A 16,584-nucleotide genomic window follows, 5' to 3' on the forward strand; every position below is an offset into this window, starting at 1 on the left:
CCTAATCTAATGCAACACCAATGTTTGTGAATCTTGAAACCGGCTAAATGGTCAAGGCCGCGCAAATAAGCGTCCCTCGGTAGTCGGAGGGGCAGACGAACACGGCTTGCCACTCACACTGCTTCCTTACCCATTCAATAGCCAACCGGATGCTTCCATGCCTGGTAAGAAATCCAGGTCTGGACTATCGCTACAATCAGCCCTATAAAGCCTAGCAAGATGGCCATAAACAGTCCAGCCAGCGTGGCTAACATGATATGCCTCGCCTTGCTCTTCTGGTGCAGCCAGGTCTGCATAAAGCCACGAGGCTTGGGGTTCTCGATTTCATCAAAAAGATCCATGAGCCGAGAACCCCAGTATTGATAAGGAATATCATGCTCATTGATGTGTCGGTAGGAAGCAGAGCCGAAGCGTAGGCAATCTGGATCGAACGATTCTTTTGAAACAAGAGATCGAAGTAATGCTTGTGAGTCTGAATCCAAAGGGAAGAGAAGCTGAAGAGAGTCGAGGGTTTCGAGAGCCAGTCTCCGCCTACTCTGAGTTAGTGGTTTGGTAGATATTACAGAAAGTATCTATTGTTTGGTACCTAATCAATGTTTCAGGAAAAGTCATAGACACAATTGGGTCAATTGAAGCTCTGAGGTGCTCTTTCAGAACGCTAGTAAAATGGTAGATTTTTACAATTCCAGTCTTTTGATCAAGCTTCAGGTGGTCTCTCAGTTCTGTCGTCCCTTCAAACCTCAAGCCGGCAATCTGCTTCAGCCTTACTGCAGACAATTCTGATTTTATGTCGATAGATGCTCGACTCTCGTCATTCAAACTCGGGTGCTCTCTGACGGGAAAGGCTGTTGCGGTAAAGTCGAGGGGGGATTGGTCGCTCCGCCAAACGCAAGGATCGGTACCGAACTCCAAGAGACCTCCGCCTTGGTGTTCGATGCAACAACCAACCATGACTAGCACCCTCATGGCCAAATTAAAGGCTCGGTGCTGGTCAGCAAGCGGCGGTGGCTCCTTTTCCATGCTATTTCTTGCCGCGAAGAACTCTCGAGTAAGTTGCATCCGCGGCAGAGAAGGCTTCTCTTGTAGAAGACGAATGATGTCGATCAAGTCTTGATGGCAACTCAGCGCTCTTGGGTCGTCAGGAATCAAAGATTCGGGAACATAGGACCCCGTCACTTCTTTGTAGAATTGAAAGAAGGGCTCGAGTCTCAGAAGCCGGCGGTGCGGACAATCTTCCCCGACGCAGGGCCTCGCAATTGAGCAGAGAGCACATGATGTCCAACCCCAAATTGTTTGACACAGCGCCTGGAACTGAGCATCATATATGCCGACTAGCGGAGGGAGAAAAGGGCCTAATTCGACCATTGGGACAGACGTTTGTTGATTGTCGCGGCGGGGAAGTGCGAGAATGGACGTCGGCAGATCCTTGAGGCTCTGCTTCCCTCTTTAAAGCGATCGCGCAAACCCAAGGATCTACCTCTCATGATGATAACCGAGCTTCAGGCCAATCAGCTTGCATTGCGTAGAGCTTGCGTATCTAGACGCGTGGGTGTTGATTGGGGGCCAACTGCGCCATTACGAATGCGCAGCCGCCCCCTCTCCGCCGCAGATCATCCATGTATTTCATTGCTCCTCCAGCCTAAAAGAACTTGATCATGAAACCGCGACTTTTACTTGTCTCATTTTTCGCATCAAGAGGCAGCGCGACTCTATGTCGGGAGTTGTTGGCGTAGCCAGCGGCGTGCATACTGGGAGATGCTTCATGATGGATTCTCCTTGGGCAAAAGATGACCCGCTGCCAGATTCTGGGTATGCAACAGCCATGCCTTCTCCAGAGCAGAGCCAAACAATGGCGGTCGTATGTGGTGCAAGTGCAATCCCAACCAAGACAGTTCCGTTTCCGCTACCAAACGAAAAAAACTTGCTCCTATTCAAGAGAGAAGCGGTCCCAGCAACAATTGCGAGGTTCAACGAGATCGTTCCGGAGATTGAACGCCTCCTAGTGCAGTATATAAGAACAGCCAATAAACTGTTTTCATCTACTACGTCTTATCGCCCTATGTCAATTCGCTACTTGGTCCTTGGGAAGTCAGAGGCCGACGCCAGGGATTGCCTCGTCGTTTTCTGTCCCCCAAGCCAATGCAAGCGAGTAAAGCGATTCTTCGACAAGCACCGAGCCGTCAAGAGTCTCTGCGAGCCGCCTGATTTATCCGCCCCGTCCTTTCGACCTGTTGTCAAAGACCTGGCGCCTCAGCTTACAGCCTTACGGGGCGACGAGGAAGCCCAGGAACCCGCGGACCCAGAATGCTCCAGAGAAACCCCGGGTCCTACCTCGATCGAAGTTCATTGTTCCTCAACGCCGCCATCGAACAAGGCCTTGTGCGGGACTCCAATTCGCTTCATCAATCATGCAGGGGAGACTCGATGTGGGACCTTTGGGGGTATCGTCAAGTTGGTCCAGAGCGATGGCTTCGAATTGTATGGCCTGACAGCTGGACATGGCCTCCTCGATTGGGAAGATTGGTCCTTGCCTGATAGTGATTTGGACTCCATGGATGACGATGATTACTCCATCGATGAAGATATGAAGGAACTTTTAGATCTGGAGTCTTCTGAAGGATCTATTTCAAGTCCTGAACCTGAAGCCACTGATCCATCTCCAAACCATCCTGAGCCCAAGTTGGAAGAGATGAAATTATCCGAGACATGGGCATTCAAACACTCTCAGAAACTTGGAAGCGTTCTACAAAGACCTAAGCATCACACAAAAGGGAGCGGCCAATATCTCGACTGGGCCCTCCTTGAGATTGATGCATCCAAACTTCAGCCAAATTATTACCCATCGCTCAATTCCAAATACCTCGAGTTGACGGCATCCCAGGAGAATCTTGCTCCAGCTGCTCTTGGTCAGCCGGCCATCATGATAGGAGGCTCTCAGGGTTGCATACTCGGCACAATTTCATCGTTACCAGCAAGACTTTTGCTCGGCCATGGCCAGTCATTTGTCGATGCCTATACTCTCTGTCTAAAAGACCATACTGGTAAGCCTATCTAGGACCCGGAAGCGACCTTTGAATCTGACCAGGACAGTATGCATTGGGGACTCTGGTTCATGGGTGATTGACCCACTTACGTATGAGGTATTTGGACACATTGTTGCGACTGACATGCTCGGCGACGCCTACGTGATTCCTCTTCAGAGCATCTTTGAGGATATTCGAGCCTGGCACGATGCGCAATCAGTCAATCTTCCCACTGCCCCCGACTTTGGAGCAAAACTTCCCTCCATGGATGCCAAGCACCAACCACCTAATGCTCCCGCTTGTCTGCTAGAGAAGATGCCAATCGGGTCGCCGGAGCCAATGGGTAGCCCTTCAGCCTTGAATGTGGGAGCTCCTAACAGCATGGTCCGCTCTTTTGAAGCCCCCCCTCCCTATGATGGGAAGTCCGTGAATACCAAGAAATTCCGTAACCTTTTGCTCTCGCTATCCTTGACGCCAACCTATTACGAGAACCCTGGTCTGTTGGACGAAGCTCTCGGACTTATTCCGCTGAATCGAATATATAGCGAAGCCGAGGAGAGCTCACAGCTCTTTCAGGCTCAGGCTGAGAGCATGGGTAACGACAGACCAGAGTGGGGTTACGAAGATTGTGTCATTCAAGCACTTCTAAGGCATGTTACCCTCTTGGCATACTATCATTCTTATCCCCACAAGCTAACATAATTCATAGGTGGTTCAAGAGAGACTTCTTTGTTTGGGTGAACAACCCGCCATGCGACATCTGCCTGTCTCCTACAATCGCCCAAGGTTCAGTCGCTCCAACCCCAGAGGAGAACGCCTCTCGTGCATTTCGTGTCGAGCTTTATCGGTGCTCATCCCCGGGCTGCAGTACATATGTTCGGTTTCCTAGATATGGTGATGCTTGGAAGTTGCTTCAAACTCGGCGGGGACGAGTTGGCGAATGGGTCAACTGCTTCAGCTTGCTCTGCCGAGCCGTCGGCGCACGGGTCAGGTGGGTTTGGAATGCCGAAGACCACGTATGGACTGAGGTCTTCTCGAACCACCAAAAGCGATGGGTCCATGTGGATCCATGTGAAGAAGCCTGGGACTCACCATTACTTTATTCAAACGGTTTGGGAAAGAAAATGTCGTACAGTATTGGGTTTTCCTACGATGGGGCTGCAGACGTGACACGGCGGTATGTGCGAGAGGACAAGTTTGCTCTGGAGCGGAATCGATGTTCCGAGGAGGATCTCGAGAGGATCATACGAGAGATTAGAAGTATTCGCAGAGCCAAGATGACCAAGGACGAGCAATTCCGCCTTGAGGAGGAGGATATCCATGAGGACCGAGAGATGCGAGGATACATTATGATGGCTTCTATTGCCAAAGCATCCAGCGACTTGCCCGTTGGCACCTCAAAGGATCCATCAGGGAACGCGGACAGCAGCCGAGCACCCATGAAAGCAAGTGCGGATGCCAAGTCGCTCCTAAGGCAACTTGAAGCAAGTAGCCAGCTCAGGCTACAAGACAATTGATGAGTTGGAGGTATTGCAGTTATGGAACTATAGTGAAATATTATACGCAGCGAAAATTAAAGCCGTTTCCCCAGCTCAAAAATATTTCTATATTTACCTACTTTAATTCCCTACCATATGTCCAGCACAACATCATGCAATGCATTCCAGAGCACCCATCATAGTATCAGTTCTCATTCGATCATATAGTCGGTTTAGAGTGTGTGAATGGGATTATGCATCTTCGTATTCAAGGATACACGGCCGCTCCAAAATGATGGGGAATCCAGGCAGCTAGCCTACCCTATTAGCCAAGCATGGGTCTTGTTCTCGGGGGTATTTTTGCATTTCATACGCAGTTCGAGTGCCTATGTACAGAATGGATACATGGAAACTTATGATGAAGAGTAAGTATATCTGAAAACTGGTTCTTAATCTCGTATGGTGTACCTGTTGGAAATTGAACAGCGCAGTGCGTCCAGCCACAATCATTACAAGTAGCTTATTACAGTACGCGTCAAACATGGGCCCATGATGTGCTTTAGATCGGGGTTTGAAGACGCAAAGAAGAGTGCATAGTTAACGTGCGCGCAACTAGTTCTCTATTCACACGACTATTTGGATTGAGTAAAATACCAGGCTCTGTAGAATGCAACTCTGGCCGTCGCTCACACCAGCATCATTACTCACAAAGGTCGATTTGAGTGAACCAGCACTCTTACGCATCATGTACCTTTGGTGAGAACGGGGCTGAAATTGCTTTGTCAGCATTGCGGTACCTTTGCAGACTTGATGCACAACTGGCTTGGCGCTAAAATCACCTGCTACAGGTGGGATTGTGTTAGGTCAAAAGTATCCATAGGTACATAAAGAGTGCAGGGGACTTGTTCTCGCGCGTATTTTAGCGCGCCAGAAATGTATCCTGCATTTTCTCACCATTTGATTAGCGGGAAGATACATGAAACCTGCCGTGGCACCTTCGATGAGATGGCGATCCTTCTGAGCTGAAGGGAAGAAACCTTTTGCTTGCACAGACCGGCTGCACCATTGGATTTCCTACTGAGGACTTGACTAGTATGCACTTTGAGGTGGCGAGGTGTAGGTATTTTACATGGACATGGGCGCACTAAAGAGACATCCATCCATATGATCACTTGGACCGCATACAGTGGGCTGCTATGTGCGGTCAAAAGTGCAGTTTCACGAAGAACGTTCAGAATGTGCTGCTCCAGCTTGAACGACTGCGGTCTGCAGCCTGTAAAATTGACGGGCCCTAATGACACGTCAAAGGTGGAAATACCGAGGTTCTCGTCTATAAACTACATAGTCGATCTGACGTGCCCCAGATACAATAACTCCACGATTAGGATGCTTGAGATGCTCTCCAGTACGCTTGATTACATGTACTCTCCTAGTATTTTCTGAGCAGGTAGGTATGTAGCACAACGTCGTTAATTTGTCTTGGATCCAGCTCTGAGGGGACATGGCAGACTTTCCGCTTGAGCGACCTGGGTTCGCAAAATCGATCCGAACCACACGAAGTAAGACAGATCTGAATATTCTCCACTTCCAACCGCAAACCCAACTCCGTATTCTACCTAGTCCCGTCAGCTGGTCAGCAAGCTCCGGAGCTTGGTGCGCGGCCAATTTACCTCGAACATTTCCGAGCGAGCCTGGCTTCATGTGGTCATGTCATGTCGTCAGAAATCGCATCTATTATATAAGGAGAGCTAATTCTTCCAACTTGTAGCCGCGTACGTCAGACATATCATAGTTCATGTTGATATAGTGCTACTGTGGTTGAGAGCCATTCGTCTTTTATGAAGCCCACGTCGAGCTGTCTGTGTAACACTTCTAAATATCTCTATAGCACTTTAAACATAAACCAGGAAATTTCATCATACTACTTGCGCTAATATTAAAGCCATGCCACCCTCCCTAAAGACCAATCGTGGCTACCTTACTGCAGCCATCGACTGGTTCGTTGGATGGAAACAGGGACTCCCGCGCGAATCGTGCAGCTGGTGTGTCGAGCCCGTCCGTATCCCGATGCGCGACGGCATCGAACTCAGTGGCGACCTTTATGAGCCGGTCGGACTGCCAAAGGGAACGTCGCCATCTGGACTCCTTTTTTTATTCACACCATATGGCCGCGGGATCCTTACCTCATTGTCCTCGGGGCATGCATTTGCCGCTCGAGGTTACCATGTCCTCATTGTTAGTATGCGCGGCACATTTGGTTCTGGCGGCATCTGCATTCCAGGCGAAGATGAGGCAAGCGATGCTGCGGATGTCGTTACTTGGATGAGGCTGCAGTCGTGGTATCCTGGTCGCTTTGGAACTATAGGAGCCTCTTTCTGTGGCTGGGCGCAGTGGTCACTGTTGCGTGACCCTCCAAAAGACTGTGTGGCTTCAGCAATCTCAGTAGGGCCTCATGATTTCTGGGATTGGCACTGGGGATCTGGTGCCTTTCGACTTGAACGTGTAACATGGTCAAATCTACTGACTCACCAAGAAGATGCTGCACTTATTCCTGCTTTGATGCGTCTGTCTTCAATCAAACAGTCCGCCGATGCCGCTCTCGAATCCCTCCCTGTGAGAGACGGTATGGCGACTCTCCTTGGACAAGGAGAGTCATCGGCCATGGATGCTGCTATGAGGCTGTCTCCAGATGACGCTTACTGGCTGAACAAAAGGCAACATGAGGCTTTTGAACGCGTCCGCGTCGACATGCCTATCCTTCTCACCAGCGGATGGTTTGATACTTTTGCTCAGCAGACTTTGAAGCAGTATCAACGGTTACAACAGCGTGGCTGTCAGGTTGAGCTCATCATCGGACCTTGGGATCATGGAGAGGCTGGACAGGTAAAGGTTGGTGGAGACGTCTTTCGTTTCATTGAGAGAACCGTCGGAGGCAAGCAGCCGGAGTCTGACGCTCCGAAACTTCCACGAGCCCGTGTCTTCATTTCTGGATCCGACGAGTGGAAAACGATGGTAGTCTGGCCACAGAAATCTTCACCACTTGTCATGTATCTGGATGACGACAAGGGCATATCGGATCAACCACCGCCAGAGACGGCTAGTTCTACGTCTTTCACCTTTGATCCAGCAAATCCGACTCCAGCTCAAGGCGGACCATTACTGTTCCCTATCTCAGGTCGCATTGATGATAGTGGTTACGCCACCCGCACTGACGTATTGACATTTACCAGTCGCCCAATTGAGGATGATGACGGTTTATTGGTGATGGGCGTACCGTCAGTTCATCTCATGCATTCCTCTGATACTGGGCATGCAGATCTCTGGATCCGGCTGAGCGAGGTCGACCTGAACGGCGCGTCACACAATATCACAGAAGAATACTGCGCGATTGATCCCGAGAGGAACTCTGCAAGCCCAGTGACAGTTGAATTACGTGATTGTGCACATCGGTTCCTCAAAGGAACCAGGATTCGACTCACCATTGCCGGTGGCTCATGGCCGATCTATGCGAGGAATCTGGGTACTGGAGAGAACAGGATGACGAGTGTGGATATGCGTCCAACAAAACACACAATACAACATGCCGCAGGACAATCGCGGCTGATTTTGCCCATTCCACTACAAGTGTAGCGAGTTTAAAACTCTCGAATGAGCATAGAGCAGCCAGAACAAGAGCATCGATATTCCCACCGCTCAGCCTTTATCTAATCGGCGTCCCACTTTGACAAAAAGTACCACGGCAGTTGAGAGATACTCGGGAGGAGACATGTCTCGCCATTAACACAACACACAAGACACATGGCTACATCTTAAACCGAACACTACCAGAAACAAATGTGACATGATGAAATTGCGGATGGTGGTGTGAAAATTACTATTGGCTGCACATCCCAACGGCCATGGCGGTACACATAGAGAGCGCGTAGAGTCCGTAAACACCGTACGACCAACATGCGCATTTCCACTACCGATGCTGCTTGTATGCCTTTGACAAAATTTATGCTGCTTAACAGTAGCAATATGCACAAAACAGCAGCGTTGGCCGTACGGATGCGGAATGCTGGAATGCTGGAATGTTTTGGGCCTCGGCAAGTCCCAGCAATCACCGCCACACCATGCCGTGGAGGTGAAGTATCGTTATCGTTATCGTTATCGTTATCCACTCATCACCGCAGATGATAACCCCCACCTTTGACCGCTGAGCAACTACCTAATCTTTGCTCTTACAGCTCTGCAATTCTCATGGACGAGGGTGAGCAAATATCCAACAGAGCGCTGGCTTTAAGCTACGTGGCCAATTGACTTGCCACATTGTGTACTACTATAGGCACATTACGCGCAATCATCAGGTACCCGTTTGAAGGCAACTTCGTACTTCACCACTAGTAACACTGAATTTTGCATCGCGCATCCCAAAGCGTCAACCCCAGAATAGCCCCTGACCAGTCTGTCTCTGCGAACTCGTACATCCATCTATATATAAAAAGTCGTGCCCTAATTCTACAATATTCTACAATATAAATAATTAGAAACCTTCATTTGTACAGCATTGCACCCAACTTGTGCGTTCAACGCAGATTGCGCCGCATGTCAATTTTCTTCATAAATCGCAATCCATAGGCGCTAGGTTTATTTCACCATTTACATCATCCAACTTCGTGCAAGGGGACATTTTCCCCGCAAGTGGCCTTTACCATCTCCTCCCCATTCTTCAGAATTTTTCTTTCTGAGTGCAACTCTGCATATGAAGCATAAATATGACGAGCACCGAGGGTTTTGACCTGTCTGCGTGGTCCGCACTCTCGAGATCGGGCTTCCTGTTGATGAGATGGAGCCGATGAAGCGATTTCATTGCCAAGGTCTAGAATTCAAATCGGAAGGGTGTGTCGACTTGCCTACTGCGCACATCGAAGCATTTCGGTCCGGCAGTTGTCTTCTAAAACTTACTCTTTTTCTTCATGTCATGCGGCGGCCAAAGCCGCGCACGCCCGATCCATTGGCGTTGTACATCACTTTAAGAGTGTTCGACTTGGACCATACACTGAGTCGTTGCTTGGCAGCGGGTACATGCTTGCTCGTTCTCATCATCTCGTCTCAAACGAGGCAACTGAAAACTGTTCGATTTGCTTTTGTTTCAGATCCAATGGGTAATTGTATTGAACTTGTCAAAGGCAACGCATGGTCCAACTAGATAAGCGAACCGACAAATCATAGCTTGATGCAGAAATCTAGATAGAAATTGATCTGGAACACTATATAACTCATTTCTATCGACTCTCAGTGCTCCATAATGACACGTAGTACAAGTTCTCAATAAGCGGTTACCGAGTTATTGGTGTAGCATGAAATGGCAGCGACCATGGTGTTAAGTAACAAAGTTCTATAGGCATGCTCAAAGCTCCAGTCACATACAGGGAAGTATGAGTTGGACGCTGAAACCTGAAATACACTGACATTCTTTTTATGTAGTCAATTTTGACCACCCTTCAGCTTTTTCGTAAACACCGTCTTGGATAATCTGGTTACACATGACTGAGCCTGCAATAGCTTCTTCCAGGTAAAAAGCAAAATGTCGAAAGATGATAATCCCTGCAGGTGCGGTGATACCAAGGCAAGATATGAAGCTGTAAAAATGAACGTCCCTCGCCGTCACTTATCAGCTAATCCCGACGGCCAGGATGATTGAAGCCAGCATTGAAGCTGTTTATGCCATTCAAGCTTGTAAGAAGCAGCGTCTCAAATGCCCCAAGATTTTTCCATGACAATGTCTCCCGACTAGCTGCGATATCACCATATGTCATAGTCTGGTCCCGATCCAAACACTGCAGGTAAATCTGGCGGGAGGCCCAACAACTAGGGTTAATGGACACTGGTAGCATTTTTATGGCGCTGGTTTCTATACTGTTGTCGTTCCTGAAAGCCCAGTATAAGGTGTACAACTTGAACACGATGATGACTGTTCGACGGATACTCTCAACAAGTATCCACGTCTCCCAATTTGTTCCCATCTGGTGTAACTCCGTGTCTACCCGTCGGAGGAGCCTGAGCCCGTACGACTTGAGTAGAAATTCTTGTTGTTCCGCGAGGATGCGCTGGTAAACATTCCCATAGAAGAATCTGATGATTTAGTAGAGCACAGATGCCTGTAGCCGGGACAGAACCCCAAGGAGTCAGCTCTCAGGGGCGTAAACGAGCAAATTAGGGATCTCAGTAGCAATCACTCCAAATAATGCCGACTGACGACGCTCATTTGCGGACAAAATCACCGTGCAGATACCAAAGGCTGTGCGAAGCGGTACAGGGAGTGTACTGTAGAACAAATGTTTATGAATAAACATTGTTTCCGCTTCATTGTCAAACACGAGCGGGCATTGTAGAATCTGGTCAAAACCCCATCCAAGTTCTAGTCGTCCGGATGCCAGCGGTTCACTGTCTATGAATGGTGTGGCCGAAATTGCCTGACGACTTAGCTGGCCTATCCGCGTCGTGGACTGGCTGTGGCTGGTTTGAAACAGCACGTCGAGCACAGGTTTGCTCTGTCCAATCTCTCTCACATTGGCGGCCAAGTTGATTGAGGTCGACTCGCTGCAATGCTGAAAGGCGATATTGCTCAATTTTGAGAAGTTGGGAGGTGTCTGCGTGTCAATGTCTCAAATATTCAGAGACTAAGTGCATAAGTGTATTGCATCAGATATGACTGTTGGCATGAATTGGTAGAAGAGCGGCAACACTACAATTTGTCTTAGCATGATTTTATTTGAAAGTCGGTTGGGAACAGTAAGCGACGCAAGACATCTTGTTCGCAAAATACATCCGCAAATATACGTACGAGGCACTTTACTGTCAAAACTGCCTAATATCTCCACTTTCGGCGTCAAACTTGTTTTACCTTCTTGGAATCAATATATATCGCTATTCTGCAACTACATCTGCCTGGAGTTGCTTCTTGGAATGATGCTGACCGGAGACTGATAGCTCCAGGAATCATCCCATATTGATTGCGAACCGAAAATTACTCGTTACTGTAGTCAGCCAAGTCCAAATTGGATAGGCGCCTTGTGGAAATACCGCCAATGCAAGCAGATGACGCTAATGCAGGTGGATGATGCCCCGATCTAAAATGGGGATGTACGAGTACTAACGGCTGGGGGTGGCGATGTAGTCAAACAAGACGGGCGATGCTTGCTTACATGAAGTGGTTGGACGCTTCGCATCGCCGGGACCACAGCATCTTTGAACCAAGATTAAGTATAAAGGCCATTTACAGCTCTAGAGTAACTGAAAAGATACATCCCAAGTGATTCTTGCAATAGACTCGGTTCTCCCGAAAGCAGTGCTTTTGACTTATATCCGTCACATATCGCCTATGGTTAAGACACCGAAAAAATTCAAGATGCCTTCTTTTAGAGATAATTTTCCACCAAAGCCTCAGTTCACCGAAAGTTCCATCAGCAGCCAGGCTGGAAAGGTATGCCGTAATACCACACATCTCGAAAAGATAGCCTAGATGACTGTTTATAGGTATTCTTGGTGACTGGATGCTCCAGTGGAGTCGGTAAAGAGCTGGCAAAGATGCTCTATTCTCATAATGCCAAGGTCTACATCACCGCCCGATCCACAAAGAAAGCTGAGGCAGTAATAGCCGCCATCAAGGCTGCGCATCCAGAATCGCGAGGGGAACTCATTTATCTACACCTCGACCTCAACGACCTCTCTTCCGTTAAAACGTCGGCCGACGAATTTCTCAGACTCGAAAACAGATTGGATGTGCTGTGGAACAATGCTGGTGTTATGCTCTCTCCTGATGGAATGAAAACAAAACAAGGCTATGAGGAGCAGCTAGGTGTCAACTGCCTGGCAACTTTCCTCTTCACTCAGCTTCTCACTCCGTTGCTGATAAGCACAGCAAAGACTGCTGCTCCTGGCTTCGTTCGTGTGATTTGGATATCGTCATCGGCGACTCACCGCTCTCCACCTGGGGGCATCGATTTCAACAATCTGGACTACAAACAGGATATTGGCAAATGGGCTAAATACGGGACCAGCAAAGCCGGGCTCTACTACTACGCAACGCAGTATGCAAAACTGCACCGGAATGATGGCATCGTCAGCGTGTCTCTCCACCCAGGCAATTTAAAGACTGAGCTCCAACGCAATGTTTCGTCGCTGCAGATGGTGGTCATCAACATGATGGTGTATCCGCCGATCAACGGCGCTTATACTGAGCTGTTTGCTGGTCTCTCTCCAGAAGTGACCTTGGAGAAGAGTGGTGCTTGGATCCAGCCGTGGGGTCGCTTCGGCAGTCAGAGGCCTGACTTGGTCGAAGGCTCAAAGTCCAAAGCTGAGGGTGGCACTGGTATCGCAGAGAGATTTTGGGATTGGTCAGAAGAGCAAGTCAAGCCATTTTTGTGAGGCTGCAGATACGTTACGCGAGATAATTTACCAACATACAGGATCAGCGGTTATACAGTCATCTATTAATGCCATATTACAACTGAGCTAGGAAAACATTGCTAATGCTTTAATACTTTAAATCCAAGGAGCGCATCCAAAAGGTGATCGAGTCTCTATACAGTCAAGTGCAACCTAAATATTCTCACAAGTCGTGCCACCCCGTCATTTGCGGTGACCAAGTGATTATGAAACATCGAAAACAAGTGGCTCATCTCCCCTTTGCGCCCTCCAATAGTTTGTCGCTGCCATGGCCTCCCAGCAGCCTTTGAGCAGAAACCCCCATTTCTTCAAGAAACCCTCAGTCATTTCCCAGCCGCTGGCATCCCACGGATTTCCCCAGACCAATACTCCATTCATCTCAATCGTGTTTCTTCCTTGTCCAGGATTCCCCAACATGTCGCCACATATGTCTTCTGCGCGAAACGTGTGCATGGTACGAATGGCGTTGTCACGCATAGTCGCGTCAGGAAGAAGATCGATCCACGTGTCATGTGGCACTGATTGCTGGAGCGCCGTTGGCATCAGTGAAGGTGGTGGTGCTGGGGGCGGACTGAAAAAAGGTATCGATTGCAGAGCATCTGTAATGTCGCATTCGGGTGGGATGAGATGTGTTACTGCAAGAATAGTCATGTTTGTCAAGGTGCAGCGAAAAGCATTGAACTGCACGAGTGGAATGAGATGATCGGAGGATAGTGGTAACACTGTACTCCCGTCGAGGCGAAATGGCGCATATGAAGGAGCAGTCACAATCATGCATTCCAAGGAGCTATTAGAAGCGTGGCGTGTGCGATGAATACATTGCCATGCGACACCTAGACTCTCATATGTATGTGTTTGCTCGACTGCCGAAGGGAATGGGGGATGGCGAGGTCCGATTCGAGCAGCCTGCTGAGATGACTTGTCTTGCAGGAGTTTCCTCTTTCCTGCAGTTGATTGTGAGCTAGAACAGCTATAAGCAATCGCAAGATAGAATGATCACCAACTGTATGATCGAGAATTCAGACGATACTGCCTTTTGCGCCCGGCTTCCCTGTCCTTTAAGCCAGTCCAGTTGTCGTCTTCATCCCTTGCCTAACCACATTGGTTCATTAGACGACGGTAGGGCATTCCTGGATGAAGTTGCTATTACCTCAGCAAGTTGGTGCATAACGGTCAGTTCAATTCGGGATTGCATTTCTCCTGGCGTTTTTGTCGATGGTGAGCAAGGGGCTCTGATTAGTAGGTAGAGTTGGAAGTAGATAAGATGGAAGTTACACGATCTGACTTGCCCTGACTTGCCGATTAGGTCGCGGTGTCTCCTTGTCGCCACGTGATGCCGGTGTTCCCAATCGTCAGTCATCCGCACCTGATCTCGCAAGTACCCGCGAGTCGTCATCGCTCTACTCTGTGCCTTAGTACCTAGGTACCTGCTACCTCAAAATACATTTGGCGGGTTCCAACCTACAAGGACGTGTTCTACGAGAAAAAAAAAAGCAATACAAAATAATCTAAGATAACAGCTTTAATAATAAATTTTAATACATAAATTCGTTGTAAGTATCTGGGCCAACACTATCCAGCAGGTAAAGACGGCGCAAACACGATACGTTTATTCTACTCCGCAAGCTTAAATACTAATCGAGCTCACATTGTCATAAACAACGAGTAAACCGTCATCATAAATTTAGAAGATGTACCGCCAAAAAATAATTGATAAATCTTGTGAATCCCTTGCCTGTGAATATGAGGACTTGTACCATGGTTGTGGGCAATATTAAGGAATGCTTCTTTCGGATATGCTCAAGTGTATTGGAGATAATGGAACAATGACCTTTCGAGTATATTTCAATTATACTCCCATTTTTACAATATCATCCACTCCAAAGACACAGTTCAAACGTATAGCCGGCCCGGATGTAAGTGCGGTTATACGGCAGTAATCGCCGAATCTGCCACTTGCGTTCCCGGACATTATGAGCTGTCGTGGCCGAGGCTAAACCTTCTTTCGTTTACAGCGTCACTTCATTGGGCAACAAAGTAAATGACATTACAATCGCTCCAAGGATTATTGTAGTTGTTCATTTGCGCACCAATCCCATAGCTATGCCGGCTCTTCGCTCGAGGTCAAAGTTATCGCGCTGGTTGGATAGTATTCGACAGAACATCAAGGATCTCAGAATCAGAGATTGCAATATTTATTTGGTAAATAGCTTAGCACAAGTCCCGGGCGTGGAGATTGCTATCTCCGTCCGTTGAAAAGAATACTCCCGAGATTCTGCGACCGAACGAGTATAAACTAGGATGGGCTGGCCATGAGATTTATGGCCATCAGATGCTCTTTTTAATGACAAACCCTTCATTTCCTCCACTGTTCATCAGCCGTAAAGCGTATTACTCGAATCTTTCACAATGACTCGAAGCAAAATAATCTTCATTACCGGCGCGTCAGGCTATATCGGTTCCAAGATCACCGAGCTGGCCATTGCAGACGGCTTCATCGTTCGAGGACTGTCTCGGTCCACAACAAACGACGACAAGCTTCGTGCCATTGGTGCCGAGCCTGTACGCGGTTCCATTGACTCCTATGACGTGCTGACTGTCGAAAGTGCCAAGGCCGACATTGTCATGCATTTAGTCGACACTTGGGGGGCGCACTTTAACGAGGACTATTCCGCTGTCGTGCGAGACAATAGCCTTGCTATTGATGCCATCGTCAAAGGCATTCAGGGCACAATGAAACAGCTCATCGTAGCATCGGGCTCCGCGATAGTCAAGCCAGATCCGGAGCATAAGGAGACTGATGAGACGAGTCCACTCAATATCGACGGGATCAATCGCCGATACGAGTGCGAGCAATACGCCTTCGATCAAGAAAGCAAAGGCGTTCGTATTTATTCGATTCGCTTGGCACCTTATGTTTATGGCCACGGTGGCAGTGGTATTGCGCTCTTTATGCACCGGGCCCTGCAGAGGGGCACAAGCGTATACGTTGGCGATGGATCGAGGCGAACCTCTACCGTCCACGTCAACGACGCGGCACGCCTATTCCTGCTGGTCGCTAAACAAGTTCCCTCAAGCAGTATATACAACTGCACGTCCGACAACTACGTGACGGTGGGCGACTTGGCAAAGGCGATGGCCGAGGCGCTTGGAATTCCGGCCAAGTCCGTGACAGAAGAGGAAGCCATTGCACAGCTGGGACACATGTTCGGCAAATTCATCAGTCTTGAGAATATAGCATCCAGTGCAAAAGCAGTGAGGGAGTTGGGCTGGAAGCCAGAGGAAGTTGGAGTACTTGAGGACATAGCTGTTGGCTCCTACGTCGCTGTTGCTGAGAGCCTCAAGAGCGGTTCCTCGTAGAAGAAGGGTTGGCTCCTGGCCTTGGCCTTGATCCCAGCAACTCTGGTTCGAAAGACATAATAAACGTGATAATTAAAAGATTTTAATTCATAATATATCGAGTCCCACGCTATATTCGACAATTACAAGACAGTTGCTGCTGAATCCTCCGCCCTCCTTCTCCGACCTGGCTTATTTTTCGTACACCTATAGAGAGTAGAACCCAGGCGGAACTAATTTACAAAAGTTCACAGAAGGGGTCCAATAGCCGGTCAAGTGGCACGCCATCAGATGCCTTGGAGGCTGTTGTC

The 16,584-nt window shown here is 48.6% G+C and overlaps 5 protein-coding genes across 5 annotated transcripts; 4 read left to right on the forward strand and 1 right to left on the reverse strand.

Moving 5' to 3' along the window:
• Positions 1-134: 134 nt before the first annotated feature.
• On the reverse strand, positions 135-1,365 carry Triagg1_9700 (uncharacterized protein; the record flags this gene model as incomplete). The annotated part of the gene is made up of 2 exons (XM_062904687.1): positions 135-531; positions 587-1,365. 2 exons carry the CDS (start codon positions 1,363-1,365, stop codon positions 135-137), a joined length of 1,176 nt encoding a protein of 391 aa, XP_062751388.1.
• Positions 1,366-2,059: 694 nt separating this feature from the next.
• Triagg1_9701 (uncharacterized protein) lies at positions 2,060-4,540 on the forward strand (the record flags this gene model as incomplete). The annotated part of the gene is made up of 3 exons (XM_062904688.1): positions 2,060-3,041; positions 3,091-3,634; positions 3,733-4,540. The coding sequence occupies 3 exons, from the start codon at positions 2,060-2,062 to the stop codon at positions 4,538-4,540; spliced, it is 2,334 nt and encodes a 777-aa protein (XP_062751389.1).
• A 1,905-nt stretch (positions 4,541-6,445) lies between these two features.
• Triagg1_9702 (uncharacterized protein) lies at positions 6,446-8,131 on the forward strand (the record flags this gene model as incomplete). Its single annotated transcript, XM_062904689.1, has 1 exon — positions 6,446-8,131. The coding sequence occupies one exon, from the start codon at positions 6,446-6,448 to the stop codon at positions 8,129-8,131; it is 1,686 nt and encodes a 561-aa protein (XP_062751390.1).
• Positions 8,132-11,867: 3,736 nt separating this feature from the next.
• Positions 11,868-12,913, forward strand: Triagg1_9703 (uncharacterized protein; the record flags this gene model as incomplete). The annotated part of the gene is made up of 2 exons (XM_062904690.1): positions 11,868-11,969; positions 12,023-12,913. 2 exons carry the CDS (start codon positions 11,868-11,870, stop codon positions 12,911-12,913), a joined length of 993 nt encoding a protein of 330 aa, XP_062751391.1.
• A 2,430-nt stretch (positions 12,914-15,343) lies between these two features.
• Triagg1_9704 (uncharacterized protein) lies at positions 15,344-16,294 on the forward strand (the record flags this gene model as incomplete). The annotated part of the gene is made up of 1 exon (XM_062904691.1): positions 15,344-16,294. One exon carries the CDS (start codon positions 15,344-15,346, stop codon positions 16,292-16,294), a length of 951 nt encoding a protein of 316 aa, XP_062751392.1.
• Positions 16,295-16,584: the final 290 nt, after the last annotated feature.

The sequence above is a fragment of the Trichoderma aggressivum genome (genome assembly GCF_033847375.1).
Source record: "Trichoderma aggressivum f. europaeum strain CBS 100526 chromosome Unknown scaffold_057, whole genome shotgun sequence".
Taxonomy (NCBI): domain Eukaryota; kingdom Fungi; phylum Ascomycota; class Sordariomycetes; order Hypocreales; family Hypocreaceae; genus Trichoderma; species Trichoderma aggressivum.